This window comes from Micropterus salmoides, unplaced genomic scaffold (assembly GCF_014851395.1).
Source record: "Micropterus salmoides isolate LMB-PRFRI ecotype aquatic unplaced genomic scaffold, ASM1485139v1 Ms_hic_scaffold_16, whole genome shotgun sequence".
NCBI classification, from domain to species: domain Eukaryota; kingdom Metazoa; phylum Chordata; class Actinopteri; order Centrarchiformes; family Centrarchidae; genus Micropterus; species Micropterus salmoides.
In genome coordinates, this window is record NW_024040707.1 from 7,006,063 (window position 1) to 7,033,243 (window position 27,181).

Consider the following 27,181-nt stretch of genomic DNA (forward strand, 5'->3'; position numbering starts at 1 on the left):
TAATTAAAGTTAGGAAACGTCATAAGGTAAGAAGGTGATACAACTGTTTTAAGTACGTTTTTGAGCTGTTAAAAACTACAGGACCCAATAGAATTAAACATAGTTCTGAGGTACTTGTATTTTACTTGGGTTTTCTTCATTTTATGCTACTTTATACTTATACTCCTCTACATCTGAGAGGCAAATATTCTACTTTTACTGCACTACACTTAGGTGACTGCTATACTTACTAGTTACTCTGCAGATTAAGATTTTACATACAAAACCTGTCATCATATTAATAAATAATACAGATTATACTACCCAAACGAATACAAAGTAGTTAGAATTAGCTCCAGTTACAGTAAATACCGTTTACGTGTTAATACATCACTTTGCTGATAATATTTCTGTACTTCTTGGTGGTGCAAGTAGCTACTTAATCTTAAGTCATTCAGGAAACTGGCAAAATGACAACTGTGTGCCTTTGTTTGATCCGTTTTGGGCAATCTGCTGCTGCTGTGCATCTGCACTGCTACTTGTTTGGTGTCCTACTCGGTGTTACCTCAGTTATTTTGCATTTGCAAAAAAAAAAAATTAGCAAAACTTTAAATTTGAGCGAATGAGTTGTGGGATGTCAATGCATAACAAAAGACTGGAATATGGACCCAGATGAAGGGTTACGTTGGATCTGTTTGGTCACCTAAGTAGGATGAACTCATATCCTGCAAAAATGTTGGAGATATTAGGTGAAGCAGCCTCTACAATTCTGTATAAAACTTTTTAAAATCTTCTCAAACTTTAACCTGCCGGGTTTGTAAAGTAGAAGTCAGGTCTATTGGTTTCGACCTTTGATCAGTCTTACTGACTCACTTCTACTGCAATCGCAGTGAGCCAGCGAGTTCTTCCTCATTATAGAAACATAATTCATTCAGTTGATAAACATGATAGGACAAGATGGCAATATACAAATTTTATTCAAACGTTCTTTCAAATTTTAACATTATTCAGTAGGATTTAACAAAGAACTATTTATCTGAAAATTCCCATTGAATACAGTAGAAAAGAGTATATATATTTATGTATGAATATCACAGAATTAAAAAAATATCTGCATAGCCAGAAAAAGACCCACGGAACCCCACAGGAAATGTCCTTGGCATGTAAGCGAGGCTGCATACCAACAATATGACCTTTTTCGTGCATTTGTCCCCATATTTTTGCTCACAAGCACTCCGTGAGACTGGTCAGGAAATGAACGGGACGGGGCCAGACAACCTGACTACACCCATTACAGGTCAATGTGGCGTGATCTTTGTCCACAGGACTTAGCAGACGCTACACAGATATCAAACTCCATTCGTAGCAGTCACATCATCCTCTGTATGGGGTACTTTAATCATTATCAGTAGTGCTTTATGAAATCCAAGCTGGAGAGGTCATGGAAGTTGGTCAGGTGGAAAAAACAGTTTAACAAGAATGACATTTGATTACCTGCTCATTTACCAGCCTCTGAAGCAGCACCAAAATGATTAGAAGATTATCACGATGTAAACATTTGTGGTTTTGATTGTATTATGGGTAAGGAGTAATGCTGGTAGATGATCAGTATCTGGCAATACAGAACTGTTTTTACTCACCAGTTCTGTCAGTCATATTGAAAATGTACAACCAGGATAAGTTTCACAGAAATACGTGCACAAAAAACCCATACTTGTAATGTAAGTGTTTCTATCATATATATATATATATATTATATCATTGTTGTCAGATGTTATGTAACCCATAATAGTACCATAAACATTAAAGTTTGAACAAACAATTGGGTTATTTTAAAAGGAATAAATTATAAAGATGATATATACAAAAAAACAAAACATTAGCATTAAGGATATTTACAATTAAGTTTCAAGATGCCAATTTCTTTGCTATACACTCTGTTTATGGGAAGACTTTCTGGTCTTCCTTCTACAGGCTGGAGGAAGGCATAACCATACTCAGCACTGTTATCACTCTGTTGCTCATTTATTATCTTCACTGAGAACACAAACACAATATCTCCAGTGTACGATTGTGCTTAAAGATGCAGTAATTAGGGAAATACTGATTAATAATAGAAGTCTTCCTATTAGTAAAAGGACAGGACTGAAAGTAGACATGAAAGAAGATTCACCTGATTTAAATGCTTGAAAACAAAACAGCATCATAAAACCATGCTGGCGAAAGCTGTCTGGTACTGTACACAGGTACAGGATCTCAAAACAGTGGATTATCCTTTCAGAACTGCAGCAGTACCTCTGCTTACACAACTCAAACTTCATTGTATGAAAAATTCAGAGTAGGAAAATACACTTTTACACAGTAATGTACAAAAGAGATTTTCATTGGCACAAAAATTCTTGCAGCAGAATTCTAGTCTTCTCCATCCTGAGATGACCATTGGTGATCAGTAGCCATTTGTTTGTAAGAAAAGTCACAATTAGAAAATAGAGAGACAGACTCCGCATCTTCTCTTCTTTGTGTTGAGCTGTAGGTTGATCACAGCAATAAACCAGTTTGTCCAATTGGTGAGTGAGACTAGACTAGACACTCATGGTAATCAAGGTCTCACAAAATCTCACAGCAGTTGGCAAACTAGTCTCAATGTTGCACAGGGAGAAGCGTGGTTAGATAATAAAATTGTTCACTTGAAAATATTCCAGTTGATCCAGGTCTAATAACAAAATAAAACAGTTTTAGACCCACAATATCATGACAAATTATTGTACGTCCTATATAGTTGCTTCTCAAAATGGAAGACAGCATGTGTGTATCCCAAACAAAATGTAGTAAAAATAGACATCCTGAAATGGTGCTTTCAGCAGGACAATACTTGGATCCAATTCATTCTCTGGACTCAGATGCAGTCCTTTATATCATAGTGTGGTGTTACTGGCAAACTACAAGGTCAGTCAGGAAAAATAACACAGGAAGAGGGGACCTTACAAACTCAAGGTAGGTAGATAAACCTGCTTGGCTGTGTAGGGTGTTGACTGACAACCAAAGTAAACCACAGTTTAGTCTTTAGTTCCTCAGAGCAGACATGTTGGAGAGCATGACGATGACTTTGGAAAGGAGGCAAGAACTGAACTGTAGCTGATTGGTTTGATGTCCCACCGACCAGAGTTATTGATTGTACCCAGAATGGAGTTGGCTTTCTGCCCAGTTATACTGTACATACATACCCTCAAACATATTTTACTTGTCCATGCACTCTGAAGTAGATGCACATGCTCAGTTTTGCACATGCAGGACGCATGCACTTTTCCACATTCAGCCAAGTTACAGGTTCTCTCCTGGCTGGTACTGAGGCTCTGTGGACGTGAAGTAATCCTCCAGGAAGCCCTGCAGGTACTCGAAGGTGGGCCTCTCCTCTGGCTCTTTCCTCCAGCAGGTCAGCATCAAGTCATGCATGGATTCAGGGCACTCTGCTGGGCACGGCATCCTGTAGCCACGTTCCACCTGATCTAACACCTCCCGGTTCACCATACCTGGGAGGGCAGAGGTATGATATTAGTAACACATAATCCCAATTTGAATCATTTGATTGCTTTCTATGACTTATTGTTATTTATCCACCCATATGCATATTATATTTGTATAATACGTTTAATTTTTTTGGGTGACGGGAACTACAACTTCATCTCGTTATTCAAACCTGTGTTGTAAAACAATAAATAAATCTACCTTGTACCTTATGATCAATATACTATGTGCTTAACCTAAAACATGGGGTGGCGATGGAGCAGTGGATAAGACACATGCCTTTGGTCTGGGAGATTTGTGTTCGACCCACTAATGTCTCCCTGAGCAAGACTTAACCCCTAGTTGCTCCAGAGGCGTGCAACCTCTGACATTTACAGCAATTGTAAGCCACTATGGATTAACTAAATGAGTAAATGTAAATTTGAATACACAAGTTAAAATCTCATACTGAAAAATGGCCTCAAGAAAATAATCCTTGCCTGGATAGGGCACTCTGCCTTTGGTGGCCAGTTCAGTCAGCAGGACACCAAACGACCAGACATCAGATTTAATAGTGAAGCGGCCATACAGAGCAGCCTCAGGAGCCGTCCACTTGATGGGAAACTTGGCTCCTGCAAGACAGGTTTATTAGCAAGTTAAAATTAGATAATTGTAGCACAGACATAAACAAAAGTACATTGTGTCAACTGCATGAATCATAACTTTTCCTGGAGCCGCAACACCTTTTCACCACAGGTGCTCCATCAGTAGTTCCCAACTCAGGTGTTGTGACCCAAGTCTGAGGGGTCATAAGATAATTAAAAGGAAGACATTTAAATTTTTTTTTTTTAAATCCTGTTAGGTAAAGGTAAAATAATGTTGAAATACTGCATACGTTTACATCTTCAGACCTAGGAAAATTCTTAAATATCACAAAAAGTAACTTTTTGGTTGATCTGCTCATAAATAACACACACACACACACACACACACACACTTGTGATGAGGAGTTACAAATGGATGTGACGTCATTTTAATAGGTCACAGGCTAAAACTGTGGGGAACCACTGTGCTACATTGAGAAACTGTAGAAAAAAACAAAACAGTCAAAAACAGAAGAAAAAAACAAATGCTAACACCCTCTAGTGGTCTTACCTTGCCTGGCAGTATATTCATTATCCTCAATGAGGCGAGCCAGACCAAAATCTGCCACTTTGCAAACCAGGTTATCTCCCACCAGTATGTTAGCAGCTCTGAGGTCTCTGTGCACATAGTTCATCCTCTCAACATAAGCCATCCCTGAAGCAATCTGAGAAGGAGACAAAGCTTTGTGATCGTCTACACTGAAGGGACATACCAGAGGTGTCATTTTGAACAGGTTCTAGTGATGCAACAGCAGATTCTTTGTGCTGACCTGTGAGGCCATGTCTACCAGTTGGGGGAGTCGAAGAATCTTGCCCATGTCACCTTTCAGGAAATCCAGTAAACTACCTATTAGCAGAGACACATACTGCCGATTAGTTTGACACTGTTGAAGCTGTTATTTAGTGTTCATTACCTTGCGTGCTACTGCATGAAATCTTCTATCCTTTTATTTTTGTACATACATAATGACTTGTGTTTAATACATTTACTCAAATATGAATTTAACTAGGCTACAATTATTTGGAGAAAAAAAACTAGTGAAGTACGTTATTTGTTTTCTGCATTCTACTATAAAAATGTTTATATGTGAAAAGTGTGATAAGTCGACCATGCTGACCTTGTCCCATGTACTCTGTGACAATGTAGATCGGTTCCTCGGATACCACAGCATAGAGTTGAACCAGCTTTTCATGTCTCAGTTTCTTCATGACCTGAGCTTCTTGGAGGAATGCTTCAGGGGACATAGTGCCAGGCTTCAGAGTCTTTATTGCCACCCGTGTTGTACCGTTCCATGTTCCTGATAAAAGACATATCAGTATTGATGTTACAACTCAATCAATAATCAGCTTCCAGCATTGTGTCATGTGAAACCAAATTAATAACACTGCCATAGACAGAACAATTACTATCCCAGTAATTTCCAACAAGTGGTAGCTAGTACTTCGACAGTTTCCACGTGTTACCACGTGTTGCAATTAAGAGTGTGAGAGTGAAAACTATTAAGCAGCGATGATAGGAGTTGAAACAGCAAAATGGTTGATAGAAGTAATAGATTAGGTTAAAATAGTTATCTAATAGTAAAATTAATGGATAAGTGGATAAGTTAGACAGCTAAAAGAAGTGAAATAGTTGGCTAAAAGCAATAGATAAACAGATGGCTAAGACTGTGGCTAAGGGGGTAGAGTGGGTTGCCCGTTAATCGGCGGTTCAATCCCCGGCTCCTCCAGGCTGCATGTTGAAGTGTCCTTGGGCCTTGAACTACCCCTGGGGGCTGTTCCACCAATGTATGAATATGTGTGAATGTTAGTTTCTGTTTGAGCACTTAGGCTCATGGTGAATGCGGATGTAGTGTAAAAGCGCTGTGAGTGGTCGAAAAGACTAGAAAGGCGCTAAAAGGGTAAGTGGTTTAAATTTTAAGCTAAATGTAATTGCGAAATGGTTGAAATAGCTAAAAACAACAGATAAATGATTGAAACATCTTCTGTGGTAGATGTACAAATGCAAATGACCTAAACATTGACAGTATTTGGATTGTATGAAGAGAATACAAGAAACAACATCCACTTTTATATCATTAATAGTTCAATAATATCCAGTTTATTATATGCTAATGAACATTTGGGGCATGACGGGTGGTGGGGATGAAGTCATACTCGAGTTAAACTGACAGGGCTGTTATGCCAGAAAGGTTGACTGGCTTATAAAATGTACTTCCAATTACAGGCATTTTCTTAACCAAGCTTACAGTGGTATTTATCAATCAAATCCCATATCAGACGACAACTGCCAGCTGTATAGCTGCTGTGGTAACCATTTTATTGATGCCAATTCACTTTGATGATTTGGCATACTGACCAGGACCAGGAAATACAGCATTTCCCCACTGAGCGGGGATAACTAATGCACTTTTGGGTAAAGATTTGCAAGAGTATGGAATATAACTTCTTTATGTACTGTGTCTTCACACAGTTTGTTAATTTTCTACCTTAAGTGAGCGTTGAAACTTACTTTTTCTTTAAGCATCTTCAACCGAAAAACAGAAAGCCAGCAGAAGGACTTTCTGTTCACACTGCTTTGGGGATGGGAGATACACGGTTTGTCCAATATATATTGATCAAAGCACGGCTTACCCATCCAGACCTCTCCAAAGCAGCCCTGCCCAAGCTTGAGGTCAAGACGGAGGGACTCTCTCGGGATCTCCCAGGCATCCTTGGCCAAGCCCTGAGTCTGAGGCTTCAGTACAGGACAAATGTCTGTTAGACTGTTACACAGTCCATCAGCATGCTCTGGGGGACACAAGAAAGACAGGAAATGTGGTCCAGGAATAATTTGAGTGTACAAGAAACAACGGGGGTATCTGGCTTAGTAAACAAATATGTTGATTTGAGAAAATAAGGGTGTTGTTACACTCTTAAAAACAAATACAAGCACTGCATTCATAGTGAACCCACTGCGATAGTGATTGACAAGCTGCTGCAGGTTGCTGAACTGTGTGCGTGATGTGATATAGAAACCGCCGCTGTCCAGCTTCCTGATCTTGTAGTGCTTCACATTCAGCCCTTTGGTGTTGTCATAGTCCAATACAGACAGACAGTAGGCACCTGGAAAGAAGAAGAGCAAATCCGATAATGGAGATATGTACTACAATAATATCCAATTCTTATAATCTGGATGACAATGATTTATTTCTAATTTATCAGAAAATCTCAAACATTTAAGAGTAAATTTAAATGGGCAGACTTTTTTTGCTAACATTACGCCACCAGAGGGCAGTGTAAGTCAGGTGAAAAAACAGTCTGAATCACAGTGCGGCCCGAGGCGATGCCTCCCCCTTCTTTCAATGTTTCAACTGTTTGATATGGCCCGTGGTTGTACAGTCCTCAGCCTCGGCTACACACTGGGCTACACACTGACCTAATTCTGTCGGGCTCACCCACCCTGTACCTCTCCACTGCTCCGACTCACTCATCTACTCGATTTCCCTCCATGCCACCCTTTCCATATTCTATGCACAGCATACATACATATCCAATAACAGGAAACAGCAGGAATTCTGTAATGTACATGTGTACACAAGTGTCACACACACACACAGAGCCAGCTTGAACCCGCAGGGACTGTGTTGCTGCAGCAGTCGCAGCTGCAGCTGCCTAACAGAACTATCTGCAGAGTGAATCCCACAGGCATCACATCCAACCTTTTCCCATCTGCCTGCTTCGTCTCTCTTCTATACCCAGCCTGCCACAGAGTGAACAGCAGGGTGTCATGTCTTATTGCTAGAGAGAATTTGCTTTCTTCTTGTTGCTGCATTTTAGTAAGACGTGTCATAGAATTCAAACTGAGCTTCATGTTGAGATCTGAGCATTTTACAAGTTCATAAAAAAGAGAACACAAAGAACCCTAAAAAACACTACTACATTTGAAAACCCCCCACTGGTAATCAGTGGGATAAAAATAAACTTGCAGCAAGGAAGTGTTTCACACATTTTGAGGAGTGCTCTCTTGGTAGGATTGTTGATCAATACCATAGACTGAATAATCGGATCTACTTCCCAGGTCCAGAGAGTTCTCACCTTTACAAACTTACTTTCCCATACTCTGTGTAAAGAAAAACACCACTCTCCATTACCACTTCAAGGAAATGCCAAACGTCCTTAGAGCCCGTTTTAGCATAATTCTACTTTTATAGGGCTTGGTATGGTTTGAAATGGTACTCAAGTACAAGTGCAATAAGATAGCTCAGATTCAGCACATTTGAGCAAACGCTTGATATTTGACAGTTTTTGATTCTTGATACTAAGAGCACATTTTGGTTGAGACGATAGACTATTGAGGTCCAGAGAGGAAGAGTTAATGATGAGTCTGCTTCTTTGTATAACGCTCTACAGGCTTACCTTTAGTGGTCTCACTCTCTCGCACCAGGAAAGTCCCTCTCCTGTTCTCTAAACTTAGTAGCAGCCTCTCAGAATCGCGGCGTGTGATTTTGCCAAAGTACCACCTGGTGAGGTCGAGAGAAAAAAAACATGGTACACGGGAGCAAGTTGGTGAGGGGAAGAAGATGTGTGTGGGTGGAAGAGAAGGAATGACGAAGCAGAGGGTGAGTTGTTGCTCTTGGCTTCAGAAAAGTTCAGTGAAACTCTGCATTCCAGATGCAATGCCTACAGTGCAACAGCTGCTTACCTGGACTCTAGAGTCAGTCTGAGATGACTAGAGGGGCAGGAGGCAAAAGTGAGAAATGGAGTCGTTATCGAAGATTAGTTTGTGTGGCATGATTGTATAAGCAAGAAGGTTAGTATGTAAAAATCAGCAGTGCATGTCGCCCAGGAGTAGAAAACAGTAAATGTATTACAGGCATTTAAAGGAATACTTTCTTATTTTGGGAAAAATGCTTATTTGCTCTCTTGCTGAGACTTAGATGAGAAGACTGACACTGCCGTCATGTCTATTCAATAAATATGCTACAGCCAGCAGTTGGTCGGCTTAGCTAAGCGAAAAACTTGAAACAAAGGGAAACAGCTAGCCTGGCTCTGTCCAAAAAATATCCGCCTTCTAGCGGATTATGAGGGGTTATTAGGGGCAACATTATTTCTCAGCCAGGTGCAGTGACTTCCATGAGTTTTGTCGTCACTGTAACCAGCTGAGACACCAGGAAGTCACTGTGTCTGGCCGAGAAATAGTCCCACACATAACGCACCCCTAAAACAACATATGACAATAGTAATTTTTACTCTTCAGTTTAAGTATGGATTAAAGAAATTAGATATTGTGTGTCACTAAGTGAGCGGTTTAGGTAGGAGGCGGCCAGTCTAGCCTTTTCTCCCCGTTTCCAGTCTCTATGGTAAGCTAAGTTAATTGGCTGCTGGCTGTAAACTAATATATTTACCAAGAGCAGTATCAATCTTCTCTTCTAATTGCCTGCGACAAAGCAAATAATAGTCAAACTCAAAAAGCTAGAAAATTCTTGAGAATCTGACATTTGAGTGTTAATACTTTCATGTGCTTGTTGAAAGACAGATACAGAGCAAAAAAAAGAGAGAGAGAAAAAAAAAAGGATTTACTCTTCTGCCTGGATGGAGTCGGATGGAGCCACATAATTGCTGGGGATATAACCGCTCTCTCCCGTGGTCAGGGAGCGAGCCAGCCACCAGTCCCCCTCTCTGCACAGATGAAACGATAAGACACAGCTTAACCAAGGCGCAACACACATCCAAAACAGAAATAAAACAAGTCTTTCTGACTTTTAGGGGCTGGTGTTTATCAAGTGTCTCAGAGTGTAAATAAATTTATGCTGATCATTTTATTTTCTGTAGCCACTCAAAAGCTTTTTAGTTCCCACAGTAATTGAGCTCTTAACTCCTGGAGAATCTAGATAAATGCAAGCTCGAGTATCACTACTGTTGAAAAACATATTTGTAAGTTATGTAATTATAAACAAACATGCATTCATGTGGGTATAACAACAGGGAGGAATGGTGCTTGTAGCCTATGGTACTCTTAATCAGGGCGTGAGCTGCTGTAGCTTTGCAGCACTAGATTCACTTAAAGAATCTGAAGTAAAATTATAGTTTGTTTACATCAATTGCCTCCATTTGACCTGAACTGATTGCAGTGCTGCAAGGCTTTGCACCAACTTCCCTTGACTACTGTACTGAGGGTTCATGGGGCATGGGTTATGTGGTTTGTACCTCTCTAGTGAAATGGTATTACAGTGCAAAAACACACAGGCTAACAGACAGCACATTGAAATACAATTTCAGAGAAGCTTCACAAACCTGCAGTTCACCTTCCTCCTATAAAAAATGTGATGGTTTGTAATGGAGAAATGGAAAAGAGAGGTGACAGGGAAATGGTGGGAAAGAAAGGGGTTACAGAAATACAGAGAGCATGTTAAGAGCGGTGGAAGAACAGCAGAGTAAACAACACAGACTCATAACAAGATCCATATAGTGCATTTGCCAAGGCTATGAATCTAAAATATAATATAAACTTTACACATAACTTGGACATGAGGGAATCACGGTAAAAGGGGGGTTTAAGAGAAAAACATGCAGAGGGGACACTATTATCATAACACAAGCCTATCAGGTCACTGTGCATGGTTATATTATTTAACTAGACCAATCAGAAAGCTAAGATGAGTGTGACTGACACCTGATTTGACTGTGATAATGTGTTCTTAGAGATGGTTAAAGGATTCTTGGTGTACTTGACCCAATAATGATGATGATCCAGGTCTCTGGCTTAAGGGGCCAGATGCAGCGATAATCCACTATTGTCCTCAGCTCCTGCCTTCTAGGTCAGCAGTTTGTTAGGGGGTAAGCAGCACTGGGGGTGCAGAACTACAAAATATGGTTCACTGCTCCTCTATGGAGTCATAGAGCGAGCCCTATTTTGGAAACAAGCAGGACCCCCTGAAACAGGTTAGATTTGTACTGAGTAACTAGGTCTCACACTGCATCTACTTCTCAGGAAAAAGCAATAAAAATAGCCGTGTCGTTACTGAGGTGGACTGAGCAGTCTTTTGTGAATGAAGCAAAGATTTTCCAGAAATGTTTCAGTCAGCACAAAAATCAAGCTCTACTGAGAGAAGCCCGTTCCTATGGTTACGGGACATGTTCAGAGAGACGACAAGTGACATGCATTTCAGGGCGCAAAGCAACCAGTCAGACATCTGAGCAATAACTCAGACAGACAATCTGTATGTGCAGAAGTTAGTCTTTAGGGCTGGGCGATATGGACAAAAATGTTATCACGATAATAAATTTCATATCAGTTGATATCGATAATTATCATGATAAAAGTTGAATCATTATTTCTTTCAACTCTGAAGACTGATTTTTGCTCCTAATTGAAAGTTGATTGAAGGTTGAAGAAACAAGATGGTTTTAAACTAACTTTATGGTCAGAGCAAACACTTGATGCCAAATAGTGGATCATTTCACAAATCTGAGGTAGAACATTCAAAACTATTTGATGATGCTATCTGATATGCATGAGTAAAATTAAGTAAAAAATTCCTCAACAAAATAAATATCTTAATAGAAAAATTAAGTGCTGGTTCGTTCGTGATTCAAATGAATTAAAATCAAACATTTATTGAACATTTTTATATTGTTAAGGAAAATTATATCACGATAATTATCATTACTGTTTTATTGCCCAGCCCTAAATCACACAGTGTATGTGAATAAAAAATGTGTTCTTGACAATTCTCGAATTTACTTGTGTGTACAGGTTTATGAGTGGTTTTTTGGATTGACTGATTTTCCTTACGTGTTGTTGACTATTTGGAGACGTTCACCCTTCCTGAATGACAGATCTGAGGCTGTTCTAGACTCATAGTCATACAATGCCACGAAGGTCGTTACGCCGACTGTTAGGAGAGAAAATGTTATTAGCAAAGACATAATGTACATATTAGGGCACAGTAAACCAACGCACACAACAAACCACTAAATCTAAAAAACAAGTCTTTGAGCTGAGGTTCTCACCTGCTTGTGTGATTCTGTTCGTAGAGGTGACACTATTATTGTCCACACCTCCAAACAGGGCCAGCTCTGCGTTACTGGAAGGATTGCCACTGAGACCTCCATCCAGAGTAGGGCTACGATTGGGTGTTAAGGATGGTTGATTGGAGTTGAGGTGAGCCCCTCCCCCAGAGCTGAGGTGGCCATCAAGGCTGCGGGTTCGCTGCCCTACATCCTTGGGCTTACTCTTGGATCCCCCCATGGCCTGTAGAGCATTCAAGGACAGATAAGAAAGAAATGTAATTCAAATTGCATTTCAAGGCACTGTAAAAGATAAATAACATAATAATTTTGCATCAAATAGACTTGGTTTATTTACATAAGAAATTCTCATGTTATAGAATACATTCCCAGAAAAATCTCTCCAACTGCTACAAGATCAGATGCAGAAACCAGAGACGGAAAAGAGATCACGTCTCTAAACCCATTGAAACAGTGCTATGTAGACCGCATGAACCAAAACGTCCCCATGGACAGAGAAGCAGCTGCCACTCCTTGGTTTCAGCACAGACATGAGATCCACTTCACCCCATTGCCACCAGCAGAGCACATACACACAACAGAGATGTCGCACATGCCTGCTTGCACATGTGTCAGACACAGATGCACATACAGAGACATGCTACAGCATTTATTGGTATCATAGTCCTTCTTTTGGCTTTATTTAAACTGATCATTTAAAGGGGAGTTTATTTATTTAGTAAAGCTGGCTATCACCCAACAAACCCTATTCACTTTCACGCCAATTTAGTCATTAAGGGGGAACTAAAACGTTCTCGGCTCGTCATCTTTGTAGTAGTGTTTTTTTTAAACACATCACAAAGTGATCATTATCACTTTATAAAGATGCTGTGTTAAATGTATTAGCAAACATTTGCCTAGCTTTTATTTTTTCATGTTGCTGATTGTTTAACAGTATCAGTGAAGTAGTTCCAGATATAGCAAATTAGTGATAGAATCAGTGTTGAACATCAGTGAGTTTTCAGTAATGGACAAAACTTTAGATACTCTATTAAGACCCAATGAGAACTGGCTAAAAGGTTAAGTTTTTAGTTTTGGATTTGTTGTAATTTCCTCTGTGTCTCTTCATTTCAAAAGCTTCCCTGCCTACTCTGGCTCATGAAGTAGCTCTAATAGCAGCTTAGTGCTGGGAAATCATTACACTAAGCCAAAGATAATTTAGGGAGTCAAGCTCATGCTATCATGGATACATATAGCCATGGGGGGTCCGTTAGGAAATGCTAATTTAAACACTAAAGGTGGGGTGGCTTAGCAGCCCTTCTGATAAGCTGACGAGGGTCAGAGTGCATACTCAGCCTTCTGCTGACATCCCCTGTCTGACTGTTGCTATTTAAGAGCCCATGCATCTGTTTTCTCTCTCTGACACTGGAGTCAGTCAATACATGAGCCCATTCTCATTTACAAGCAAGAGTCTAATCCTAAACAAGGGACAAGCTATAATACACAGGCTAGCAGCCTCGCTCACAGTTAGAGCGATGCATTGAGATATGGTGGAAAATGCGTGGCACAAGAGGGGCACAGTTTGCTAACACACACAAGGGAAATTAGTTTAGAAGTCACTGGTTCTTGTCAGTCATTCAGTTTAGGATATTCCTATGGCTGTACAGCTCATCCAGAGGAGCAGTGATGCAGCTCAGAAATAAATATTAAAAAACAGCGGCAGCAGAAGAAACCAAAGGAAGATAGGACAGAGGAAGGGGAGGGGGACATAAAATGGGGGTTCATTTTTGGTTGGCATTATAATGGGCGAGATGGGGGAGAGGGGTCAATGCCCCCGGGGCACGTCTGCAGAAAGGGGGTTGCATCCCAACAAAGTGTAACAGTGCGTGCAGGTTAACACACACAGACACAAGAGAGCGGACACAAAGATGACGGATGGCTCAGGAAGCTGCTCTTTGTGTGATTTGTGTTCTCCCCGAGCAGACTGGTGTCATTGTTAATAAGCCATTGGAGGCACAGCGCAGTGGCACGGCAGAGAAGCGATCTCTCTTATCTCGAGCCCTCCCTATTCCACAAAGATGACGCTTTCACTTAAAAAGGATGTCAACTTAATGAGATAACTCCGATGGTGCTTAAATAACACATTATGTGGTCAGACCATTGTAAAATAATGGTGACTTATGTGGAAATACAGAATTTGCTTGTAGCACAGCAGCTCTGCATGTACCAAAGCATCTGAACAAATGAAAAAGACCCATACACACTCATTGTTGAATAGAATTTGGTTCCTTAAGCCAACAGTGTCGTAATACTCAAATACACACAAAAAAATACACTAAAAACTCCCGGAAAGGGAAGACTGAACCAAGCCAACATGAAACAGAGCATTAAGAGTCTCTGGCCTTTCTTCACATTCAGTTTCCAACAAAGCCATCTTTTGTCAGCTCACAGCAGGCGGCATAAACAAGACACAGAAGTGGCCTTAGATCCAAGCTTAGCTCTACCAGCAAGCAGGAAATATGGAAATTAAGGAAGTCATAAAGCCAAACAATGTCATGTTTTGCAGGAATCATGGCTCTCTGTGTATCATCAGTAGCAAATGATAATGAAAGCCTGATTCTGGTTTAATAGGGCTGAGGTACTGTAACAAGAACCTACTGTCTGATGAAATTTCCTCTGGCAAGGCAGGGGGTGTGGCTGGCTGGGAGGGGGATTTGCTTAATTATGCATAAGATCTGGCAATGAATTCCAAATCCTTCAAGACTCCTGGGCTTTGGTAAATGGGAATAGCCTTTTAATATTGCTGCCGGGGTTGTTTTCCCTTTACAGGAGGCTGCATATCGTTGTTTTGCTTGCTTTTTAATTTCCTATGAAAAGAAAACAATTACAATCTCTGAACGGTATTCTCTCATTGAAATAAAATGAAAGGATATGGTCTCATTCACCCACTAAAATGCTTTACTCATGGAGTCTTTGTCAGGGCAGGATTATGACACTGGTCCATTTCCCCAAACAACACAGGCTTCGTAATAAAGCCTGCTGTGCTATGCTTTATTTAAAAAAAAAATAAAAAAAAAATCTTTTCATCTTTTAGGAAGGATCAACTAGTCATGAACATCAAAACTGAACAAGCTTGCTTCAGATGTTCTGTATGTGGGCTTAATGAGAGCTTTCCACCTACAAAGCTGAAGAAACTCAAAGTAATACTGAGGGAGACGGTGAAACTCTACTATGTGAAGTGGCAAGTCAGGACTTGAATGTTGCAATGACAGCTACAGTACAGTAGACCCCTGACTTCTATCTCACAGTTCTTGTTGCTATTGGCTTGTTGTCTAATACATGGATTGGGCATGTTCTGACAGTCTTCCTTCACTTAAAGACCAGAGTCTTTAATGGCTCAGGCGACAGGTTAAAGGTCACGATTAAGCATTTGCTGTAACGCTATAATTACAACAATGAAACTGTTGTATTAACATTTTGTCAAATTGTAGGAATAACACGTGTTCCTGCATAATGATAGTTCCTTCTTTTAGTCCCTGTTCACAAATGATGATGGATCTGAGGGCAAGCAACATGGGATTAGTCTAGAGCGCTCTGCATTTTTCTCTGACGCCACCTCAGTAAGATAAAATACCTCCAGAAGAATGTGCAGCCATGAGTTTAAAAGGGAAAAAAATCCTTCTGTCTTGTTTAATAAATCATGAGTGTATAATTATTAGGTTCTATCTGCTCTGTTACTTACATGACATGAAAAGTTATTAACATTTTGTATTGATTTATTATTACTTTTATGTATTAATGGCCATATAAAGTAAAAAAGGTCCTATCTCCCAAGTAAATTTTAGATTTATGAAGCCAATCAGTGCTCAGAATATAAAAAGGAGGACCAATCAAATCCCGCCTCTACTGTGTTGCCTCACTGCTCTGTGGTTGAGGTTAAAGAAGCTGACAAAATGGTGCCTGATAAGATGTTTTGAAATCTCAGAATTGATATTTTCAGAGACGTAGTGAATGATATTGATACATGTGCTGTGCCGAATATGCTGAGGGTCATTTTATATGATTTTCTAACTTTGCAAAAAGCAAATTTTTACCATTTGCTACTATGCTAGACTGCTACCTTGTTGAAGTTAAGGCAACTAATGTTAAATCTTGTTTATTAAAAGTAATGTTAGCTATTATTTGTAACTCAGAGTTACTGGGACTAGTTTAGAGATGAAAGCAATAAAGAAGATAGACCTGATCTGAAGCAACTCTACCAACTGGATTTATGTCCATTTATAAGTCGTGTACTTCAGCAGACAAACAGTGACGACAGTGATTACATTCCAGGTCAGACAATGACAGTGATGACCTGAGTCTGACTACTGAAAAGATTTGGGATCAAAAAAACAAACAAAACAAAGCTAGATGATATGATTTTGAATGTGGCCACTGTGCAACGCCTTTCCTGTACATTATAAGAGAGGCAAATTAACATATAGTCTCCATAGTCGTCCTGCTCTACAAGTACTCGTAAGCAAACTGAGTGAAGAGGTGCCAGACTACAGGGAAATATCATCCTGTTCTTATTGGATTTTGCATAAGCTGACATCAAATGTTTAAAATGTTGTGTGTGTGTGTGTATTTATGGTCTGTTCGTGTGAGCTGGGGAGCATGAACTCGTGGATGGACAGGCTGTACTTGCACTTGACCGACTGATAACAACCTCATTCCAAAGTGGTTTGCAATTTGACAGTGGTACGGTAAAACTGCTGATGAAGCCCAGTCTTCTTATTTTTCAAGCATTTGACTCATTGGAGTGAAGAGAGAACGCTGTAGTTCAGGAGACAGGAAGTATGTGTGTATCTAAAGGGAGTGTGTGCAAGTGTGTGTGTGAGCGAGTGCATGTGATCCTACTGTCAGCCTGGTGGATGTATTCCTTCATCTCAGTGCTCTTTATGTAATTACCACAGGGGGAAAAGTGGGGAGGCTTTGGCTCCTGCGTCACTAGCCACAAATCGTAGCATAATCCAGCCCTGCTTGTTCTGTCCAGATTATCAACATCTATTCCCTAATCTTATTTGTGAATGCTGTGATGACATTCCATCTGGGGCCTGCAAACAACACGGGAGCAGAAATGAGAAGACAAGATAGGCCGGTCAAACCACTACTACTGCAGCTGCTAGCCCTCCAAGTGCTTGTCTTATCCTGTCTCAGCAAATCCATCTGCTATGAGAAAACAGCAAAAAATCTCCACTGAGTTTACATGCTAGCCACACAGTTTGATAAAGTAACTTAATATTTATTATGTGCCATAACAGGTGGGCTGGTTCCTGGTTCTGTACAAACATTGGTTGTGCTTGAATGTCATTTTGTTTCTTTTTTCCTTCAACAAACATGAAAAGAGGAAATGTCTGCTTGGATGTCTTTGCGTACACCCGCCCAGGTTTCGGTAATTGACTAGTATCCATACACACATACCATCTAATTACCCATTAGGTTGATCATTACAAAGCGCTAAGATTAAGTAATACAACAGAGACCATGTCATAAAGCTGCTGGCATTTCACCTCTTTTGTATTGTTAAGCACACACTGAATCAAACTGGGAACCACTATGAAGCCAGAAAGCTCCTCCGTGTTTGGAGGTCTGAAGGTAAACACACGCCCCCGATGGCAGGACACTGCTGAGTCCTGGATAAAGTGTGTGTACCAATCCCCCCTTGTGCTCCTGTCACAGACAGATACAGGGATGGGGAGGTGGAAGTCAATATTTACTCCACACACACACACACACACACACACACACACACGGGATGTTGCCATGGAGGCGATTCCAAGCATTCCATAAACCAACAAACTGCACAGATGTAGGATAGTTGCACACAGACTTTCTGGGCCAAAACCCTCAGAGCTCACTGCATGCCTATCTGATGAAGAAAAAGGCAAGATTAGCGGAGGCTCAGACTCTCTAAATTATGTGGGATGTCTGTTACTTCCTGAAAGCATTTGGGAGAGAAACAGCAAGGCTGGGCTGGGGGGTTAGACAGAGAGAGAAAGTGACACAGAGGAAGCGAGAGAAGGTGAGATCTCCTGAGGAAAGTCTTTCCATTGGGATGTTTTCAGTTATACCACAGGAAGATTCCCATAAAAACGTCATGTTTACCGTTTTCCCAGCCTCTCAGGAGCCTGCAGTGCTTTGGCTTCTATAATAGGATCAGAGGCGGTGGGCCCTTATCCCTTTCACTGTGTGCTTGTGTGTGTGTGCAATTCTCACCACTGGTATTTTTGTTGAAAAAGTGACCTATGCGGGTTCAGATCACCTTCCGTTTGCCAAACGGCTACGGCTAAAGCGACCTTAAAATCACATGACATCTCTGGGCTCGTGGAGCTGAGCAGCTGGCCGCTCTATCTTAAACCCCGTGCTTACAGAGGAATTTTTTTGTCCACTTACTAACAGCAAACACTGCTGGCACCAACTGAAGGTTCATGGATTTTCTGTTATCCCCTGTTTCTAATCTGAGTATGACATACATGAAATTATTTTGGGATTGAGGCTCAGTAAGAAAATATCTGGGCCATTTTAGATGAGGTGATGTCTTGGCTTTTGCAAAAGGAAGGAGTGAGGGGAAAGATCTACTGAAACATGTCATGTGTTAAAGGAATAGTTTAGCATTCTGGGAAATGCGGTTGCCCGTTAATTGGAAGGTTGGCGGTTCAATCCCCGGCTCCTCCAGGCTGCATGTCGAAGTGTCCTTGGGCAAGATACTGAAGAACAGCTGTTCCACCAGTGTATGAATGTGTGTGAAAGTTAGTTTCTGTTTGAGCACTTAGGTGTTTGAATGCAGGTGTGGTGTAAAAGCGCTTTGAGTGATCAAAAAGACTAGAAAGGTGCTATACAAATACGGGAGCATTTACATTCACTTTCTTGACGCAAGGTTAGATGAGAGGATCGATACCCCCTTCATGTCTGTACGCTAAATATGAAGCTAGAGGAGATTAGTTAGCTTAGCCAGCACCTATAAAACACATTTACATTATTGTTTAATTCTTAAAATAAACAAAGTTGTGGTGACTTTGACAAACCTTCGTTTTTATACTTTTAACTATATAAATGTTTATTTGTGAGCTAGAGGTGTTTCCCGCCATTTCTAGTCTCTTCTAAGCTAATAAACGAACAGATTGTGATATAAGTCTCAATTAACTCTCAACAAGAGAGTGAAGAAGCATTTCCCAAAATGCTGAACTATTTCTTTCACAGAACAGGAAGAGACATGGACTCTACCGAGGCCTTTTCCCCCTGATTTTAATTAATCTCCACTAATCTCCTTCTTCTTTTTATCTTCCTCCTTCTTATTCAGCTCATCTGGAACCAGCTCCACCCACTCCATCCCCTATATTATGTAAAAACCCACACTACACCACTTGAGCCACTTTGATTGCTAATGGAAAAGCAATCACATCATGTCACGCAAAACTTAGACCACTCCAGTCAGATGACACCTGTCTGTCTTACAGTACGGAATCTGTAATGGGTGAGTTTACACACACTGTGGTTGTCTGTGTCCTCATTACACAATCATTTTTGATGCAATGACGTAATAAAAGTGTACCAGTCAGTTGTGTCCTGCTTTGAAACCTTCACCTCTGAGATCCTTGAAACCCCTGTCGCTATGTCACTTTCGAATGCTGCCCTCCTGGCGTAGAATTAGAAACTGTGCCTCCCTACATGTACAAAAAGTCACCCAATTTAACGGAGACCTTCAACTAACCACGCTAGACTGGGTGTGACGGGCATGGCTTAGATGACACAGACAGAAGACATTATTGTAATTTTCTCCGCTTAGCTCATCAGGTCTTTTGCAAAACAGCAAATATCTTCCAGCACATCTTACACAATTTTTTTTTTTTTTTTTACAGTTTCATGTTTATAGGGAGGAGAAAGAATCATGTCAAATGGAACAAACTGTGAGTTCATGTTAGAACACATGCCCTGTTTTATGGCCCAAGGTCTCTCAGGTATTCCCTTGTTACGGAATACAGACGCACGTTCAACCCCAGCAGCAGCAGCTATTTCTCCTCATGAAGTATGAACTATAAGATCTGAGGCATCTGTTACATGCACAGTACCGTGAGTGCTGTGAATGGATCCGCGGAGTTCATTGTATTGTGTTGACAGTGTGCAAAGTTACGTATTTGTGTTCCTCTGTGGTGTATTAAATACCAAGAATAGACATATTACACATAGTTTCCCTGTGTAATGATATTGATATTCTCCTTCTTCTAACAAACATCCAGGTTGTGTTGCTTGCGGGCTTTTCTCCGACATCAGCCTAATACCCTTTTTTACCCTTTTTACCCGCTCTGCTTCCTGCCCTCATCAAAATATGGTCAATATGTGAACTGAGACTCATAAGCTGTGGTTATGTTTTCAAACAAGAAGCGGAGAGGAGAGAGGGGAGTGAGATGAGGGGAAGAAAAAGATAATCCTCAAGGGCTTTGGCTCCCCTCCCCCCTTCTCACTCCTTCACACTCGGTCTTGCACTCTTTCCCCCTAATTTTTCCCCAATCCTTTCAGGAGACTTCCAGAGGAAAATGGTGGATTCACTTCCTCTGATGTGTCAGCCAAAAGTCACGTGAGGAGAAAAGAGGTGGGGAAACATTTAGAGACAACAGAAAATGGAAGGGTCCAAAAAGGAAATGCAAACTCTTTAACTGGTAATGCCACATGACAAAAGATACGAGTCACATCAAAATGCACTTCAGATCTTCTGCAGAATCATATGGGCTTATGTTTTAATGTTTCAGAGTAGTATGTCACCTACAGTGAACACAAGCTGTGTGATAGAAAAAAACCCTAAATTCACCCCCTTTCACATTTCAAAGAGGCAGAGCCAGGTGTGCATGTGCGTGTGCGCGCATTGTGGCATTCCCAGGTTTGTGGCGGCAGCGCAACTGAGCCCAGTCATGCTTGAGGAATGTAGAGCGGAGGAACAGGCGAGTTTCAACTCCTCTCCTGCTCCCACAGCCTAGAGCAGGAATGTGTGGGGAGCAGGTAGAGACACCGTCCGTCAAGGATGTTCAAATGCCCAGGCTGCCCCGAGCCACACATACCACCCATCCCAACACATTCCCTTCATTGTTCGTCAGGGAAAGGAAAGGCAACATAGAGGAGCCGCGTTGTACAAGAACAAGAATGCAAGTCAGGGTCTCTATACACACTGTGGTTGTTCTGTCATGAAAAAGCTCTGGACCCTGCTGGGATGTCATGCTGTGGCTGATCATCAGCAGAGTCTAGCATTTCTGTGACTCCAAGAACATCTCTATTATTATTATTATTATTATTATTATTATATAAAATGACATAGGTTGTCTTGACTGACAAAATAGAATATTCAAGTGGGGGGGAAAGGATTGTACAAAACCTACAAGACATTTTAAGAGTAGGGGAACAGCACAACCTCTGTGCTTATGTGCAGATGCAGAAGTGTAAATAAAGCATGCTGTACCAACATTTCTAAAGCTTCTTTGGCTGAATTCAAACTGAAAACAAGACACAAAAGATCCAAGCCTTGCTTCCTTGGAGATAAACAAATAAGAGCAGTGTAAAAAAAAATTTGAAACACCCACCAGCGTTTGCCATTAAAATGTGCCCATGTCACGCTTCATCATCAAAACATAACTGCTCCCAGCCATGACATTTCCATAACAGATTGGAGGGCGAGACCCCCCAACTGGAGTAATTTCCTCCATCTCTTTTAAACCACCCCTTTGTTCAGCCAGCCCTGATTTCAATATTCAAATGCAACTCGGCGGAGCGGTGAGCGAGACGCTGACTGCGGGGCAATCAGTAGAGAGCAGCAAATTGGTGGAGCGGTTGGAGGGTGGGTTCACTAAACTGCCTCTGCTGAGAAAAAGGAAGAAGAACTTTATCTCATCTAGACTCACATCAGTACAGATAGGGGTGACACCAGAAGTCAGGGCCAAGGGAAAACAGATCCTGTACTTCCTACAACCTCAGTAGGAAGTGGCTGCCAAAGGTCACTGGTACAGGTTTGCAATCTAGTAGCAATAAATCCTCATTTAATAGAGCCTTCAAATACCAAAAGGTGATATATTATGATCAAGAATACTGGAATAAAACAGCTTTTCAATTTACGTGTCAAGAATTAAAATGTTGTTGTTTGCTTGTTTCACCTATGTCTATTGATTAACAGCTAAAAATCCAAGTAGAGCATATTTTGAACACCAATAGGTGCAGAATTTTTGCCAAAAAAGGGAATGAGCTGTAAAGCCAAATTTAAAAGTGAGAATTCACAGCACTTGGCGAAGTAATCACTGAGTCACTAGTATTATTTAGCAACCTCCTACAGACATATTACGGTATTTCTGTGATATGAGACAGTAAAAACATTATTGCATCTTTAAAATTGATTCAAAACCATGAATCTCAACTACTAAGCATGTCAGGCTGCAACGATTAATTTCATTACAAATTATTTTGCCAATTGAATGAAACATCAGAAAATAGTGAAGCCTCACTTATGTGTTTTCAAATTGCTTGTTTTGTCCAACCCACAGTCTGAAACCCACAGATATTCACTTTACTATCACATAAGACAGAGAAAAGATGCAGATTCTCACAACTGAGAAGCTGTAACTAGGTATTGTTTGACACTTTTGCTTAAAAAAGACACATAGTTGGTAATTCATTTTAGAAATCAAACAAACAATTGTTTTTAATCAAGTTATTTGTGTAGTCACACAGCCATGGTAAGTAATAACAGTAATAATTCAGGCAATTCTGTTTTTCAGTGCGTCAAATCATATTGGATACAAACATAATTTAATATATTTTGATTTGGAAATCCCATACAAATATGTTCCTGCTATCTGGTTTTGGTCAGATTATAAAATCTGGCAGAGGTCGAGTCTGACAGGGTCGATCATCTCTGCGAGTACACGATCTGCATAAAAACTCCCATGTCAACATATACTGCAGTGATTCTCAGAGGACGGGGAGCCTCACGTTTTAAGAGGGGGGAGAGCAGCATGTGCTCTTCCCAGCATCTTCTCATCCTGACCAGGCTCGCACAGCTGCGCTTACACAAAGCCACACATAGTGGCATCTTTCTAAATGCCAAAGACTCTTTTCCTGTCACAAGAAATGCCGAGCGCTGGGAATGAGGGTGTGAGAGTGACCGCTTTTCCACAGAGGCAACAGTGGGTGGATTGAGTGGAGATGCGTGGCCTGTGTCACCCTGGCCCGTTCCCAGAGCAGAGGGACAGGAAGTGGCCAGGGATCCTGGGAGGATACAAGCCCTCCTCTGTTTGTCTGTATCAAACCACTATCAGATACTTCATTCAAATGGCCAGCAAGCACAGGCTCCTCTGACAGAGAGCTTGGAGGGATTTGTCAGAGCGCTTCACTTCTGCATCCTTATCATTCAACTTCTTCTACTGGGCGCTTTCGACTGGCTTTGTGGCTTCATGTTTGAGCAGTATATATATATATATATCTTATTGTTCTCCTATGGTCCCTAATTCAGGCACTAATACAAAACAGTGTGGGCTTAAAAGTAGGCTTAGCATGGAAGTAAAACACAAAACCTTTAGGTTAATGGCTGGCAAAGTGTACACTGTAAAGAAGAGAACAATGACTGACACAAAACTAGGCCACTGACACATAAAGCCTAAACAGAGAGAGGGAGGGAGAGACAGATAAAGCCTGACAGGATGGGAGAGATGTGAGACAGGGAGAAAGTGTGAGGGAACAGGTGGCACCGGCATTCCCATGCTCATCCGTATGCCCTTGAAAGTAGCAGGGCACCAATTAGCACCAAATCTGGGCCAGGGCGACAGAAGTTTAGTATCTGCCACATGAAAAATTCAAAAGCCCTTGTCAGCTGGAAGCCATCACAAATCTCATGCCCCCCTTTGGTGTATACAATCTCTTCCTCTTCGGAGTCTATCGTACATCTCATTGGCACACTGAAGAAGGGTTGGTGCTGGCATTAGACAAGTGTTTTGTTTGTTAAGTACTCCAAAGCCAAAGGGAATAGCGTGTTGTTTCAACAAAGATGAGGCTCACTACTACCACTACTACTAGAGCCACCGACCCGTTTACAGCCATCCTCCGTCCTGCAATTTGCGAGCCCTCTGGCCAATAAGCTAGTTCCTCTTTACAGTATCACAAACAATTACAATATGTCCTCAGCGCTCAGTGCCAATTAATCCTCCACTGACCTAAAGGAAAGTAGGGCACTCACTAGATCAAATGATGAACTCAGCAAACTGCCAGCTACAGAGAGTCTGTTCAATGAAACTGCTCAGTTTGCGTCAGTGCAGTTAAATGCAGAGTCAAATATACACATCGCTATCAAAATGCTTGGCTAGGATGCTTGAAACAGTCTCTCTGTAGACCACCCATAAATGGTCCACTTTCCTCTTTATGAATAGGTGTAAAAAGGCAATTCTGAAAGTGGAAGCAACTTGTCTTAAAGCCGCAGATTCTCCATGGCCGGATAGCTGCGGAAACAAGCAGTTCATTGATGCCAGGCCCAGTGTATCACCCTGACAGACAGACCACTCCAGTATAAGGGGGTACAAAGGGGCCAGTCCACAGCCACGTTGCCAATTAGCAGGAATTTCGGCTTCAAGAGCCACTTTCCACCAATCTCATTGGAGCTGACAAACATCTATGGCTTTCACTGGAGGGCATTCATGAGATTCCAAGGAGCATTAGGTACCCTCTGTGGAGCCTGAAATCTGGCAGTTAGAAAGTACAATGAACCATCTCGTACCACTTTGAGAAACACTTCTCACTCACTGGTTGGCTGCCTTGCCCAGTGCTGAATGCATGTTAATCGTCTGGTGAGACTGGCAACATTTTGTCTTTACAGTAGATTTTTTATCACATCCCTGTTTATCCCTTTGTGACCATGTTAGATGTCTGAATTGAGCAAAATGTACTATAAAAACAAACATCAAGCAAAAGTGGGCATAATGCGTCCCCCTGCCCTTGGGTGTTTATACACAACAAGGCTTCATCCCCAGCATCAGTTTGCACGTCATTGGCCTAATACAAAATTTAAGGATATTGAATCCATGGGATATATAATATGTTTTTGCCTGCCTGCTGCCAAACATCCTAATTCCTTCGGGAAAATAGAAAAAAAAACACAAGCAAAATCTGTGGAGGATTAGTCTAATGCACTACTGATAATCAAACATAATAGCAATTTTATTGACATTAAAAAAATATTGATGCCCACATGTATAAAGGAGAAATGTTTCAGATTTTAGAAAGGATTACAGAGACAGAAAAAGCAAGCTGGGATTCATACACAATATTTAGGTTTTAGTCAGATCAAAAAGCTGTGACAACACACTGCAATAGTGGTACAGAAGGTTCAAGTGTGTGTGTCTCAAGATCATAAGGGCTGTAAAAACAGCAAATGTGTCATACGGTGCCATCTTGCGCAAACTGGTGTCTGAGAACAAATCTGGTCTAGACGCTAAACCAGGTTTAATTTTCTAGATTGATGACAACAGACTAAGTTAGTAGATCTATGTGGTGATCCTGGATCAGCAGTAAGGCTTGGAGACGAATGTGGACAGTATATACAGGCCTATGAATGCTCACGATGTTAGGACAAACAATGTGGAAGGATATGGCCTGTATCTATATGTTCAAAGACATGGTTTACCTCAAAAATTACAGACTATACAGTTACTTTGATGTCTATGCATATGTACTCTTTTCTATTATTAGTTACCACCACATTAGAGTCAATATTTGGGCCTTTGAGTCATGTTGAGTGGGAGAGACTAATCCTAAGCATATGACAGCCATGTCTTTAAAGTGTGTGGGATCCTGGGGAAAGAAAAGCTGTGGCATTCTAAGTGAACAAGCAAAAGCAAATTATTTAAAGCAAGTCATGTTTAAAAGACAGTTTTAATCTGTCATGATCTTCTTACTCACTCATAAAACAGCACAAGCAGGCTACCCCATAAAAACGCTCACTACAGAGCAACTAGAGCTTCCAGGTTTCAGTTTGTCTTGTGAGGGCTTCCACCCAGGGAGCCATTTCTCTTAAAACTGAGGATATACACAGGGCAAAGTGCTTTGTGATTAAGCTCGCTATGTTCCCTGTACAGTACAGTAGCCTCAATCTACTGCTCACAATTAACAAAAGCAATTATATTTGCAAATATTTTATATAGAAGGCAAGGTCATAGAGGTGTTAAACGTGAGTCTAAAAATGAGGGTAAAGTGAGATTTATGTCCATCGATATCCATCTCCAAACAACATAATCATTTGCTGCACTGAGATCAAACCCCTCATTCATTTTTAATTAACCCTTGTCTGTCTGCCTGGTACTGCTGAAGTACTACAAAAACAAGTTTAGGCGACTTACCCTGACACGCAGACTACCAGAGATTTGGCGTCGTCGCTGCTCTACTGCCGATCAGACAGGCGGGTTTCACATCAAAGCATTAATAAACTGATTCGAGAGACCAAATGCTCACAGATCCTAAAATCGGGGCTTGGAGAGGCGGCGGAGGCGGCAGCAGAGACAGTCGGTGCCAAAACGAGCGACAGACAGGCGATGAGGGATCCCATTCAACTGAAGCGGCGGCCCGGTGAGGTCATGACGGGGAATCCGAAACTAGGAAAACATATTGCATTCTCATATAGGCCAACTGGATTAAAGTAGAAAGACCCAGTTTGCCTATCACACATGTAAATGTTGCATTACGCTTGGCAATAACCGACAGTCAGCTTCTGTACAGGAACACCAAATCATGACCAAAACACTGGGATGTTATCGGATGTAATATCAGAGACGGGGGTGGGAGGAGACTCAAACACATAAGTCAAGCACTGATTGGTGGGATTCTTTTATGCACAATTGAGCCCTGATTTAGTTGAATGGCGTTTCATAGCTCTTCGCCTGAGGATTCAGATCAAAACGTGGCTCAACGTAAACTTATTTACCGTGGTGGAATCACTAAGATCTTTTGCTTCAGAAATGGTCAATAAGTCAAAGTCCTGCCTTCAAAATGAGTACAGAATTAAA

General features: G+C 41.1%; 1 protein-coding gene across 1 annotated transcript; it reads right to left on the minus strand.

The window, feature by feature from the left end:
- Positions 1-937: 937 nt before the first annotated feature.
- Positions 938-26,920, minus strand: src (v-src avian sarcoma (Schmidt-Ruppin A-2) viral oncogene homolog). Its single transcript, XM_038721887.1, has 12 exons — positions 26,519-26,920; positions 12,120-12,360; positions 11,902-12,001; positions 9,687-9,785; positions 8,523-8,626; positions 7,080-7,229; positions 6,759-6,914; positions 5,246-5,425; positions 4,898-4,974; positions 4,639-4,792; positions 3,984-4,115; positions 938-3,509 (listed from the first exon to the last, which is right to left on the minus strand). Exons 2-12 carry the CDS (start codon positions 12,355-12,357, stop codon positions 3,301-3,303), a joined length of 1,599 nt encoding a protein of 532 aa, XP_038577815.1. The 5' UTR covers positions 12,358-12,360; positions 26,519-26,920; the 3' UTR covers positions 938-3,300.
- Positions 26,921-27,181: the final 261 nt, after the last annotated feature.

Excerpts from the sequence above, each read along its gene's own strand:
- src (XM_038721887.1), bottom strand. The coding sequence starts at position 12,357 with ATGGGGGGATCCAAGAGTAAGCCCAAGGATGTAGGGCAGCGAACCCGC. Across the intron at positions 7,230-8,522 it reads AGAGAGTGAGACCACTAAAG|GTGCCTACTGTCTGTCTGTA; the intron begins GTAAGCCTGTAG and ends TCTTCTTTCCAG. Across the intron at positions 4,116-4,638 it reads TGAATATACTGCCAGGCAAG|GAGCCAAGTTTCCCATCAAG; the intron begins GTAAGACCACTA and ends CCTGTCTTGCAG.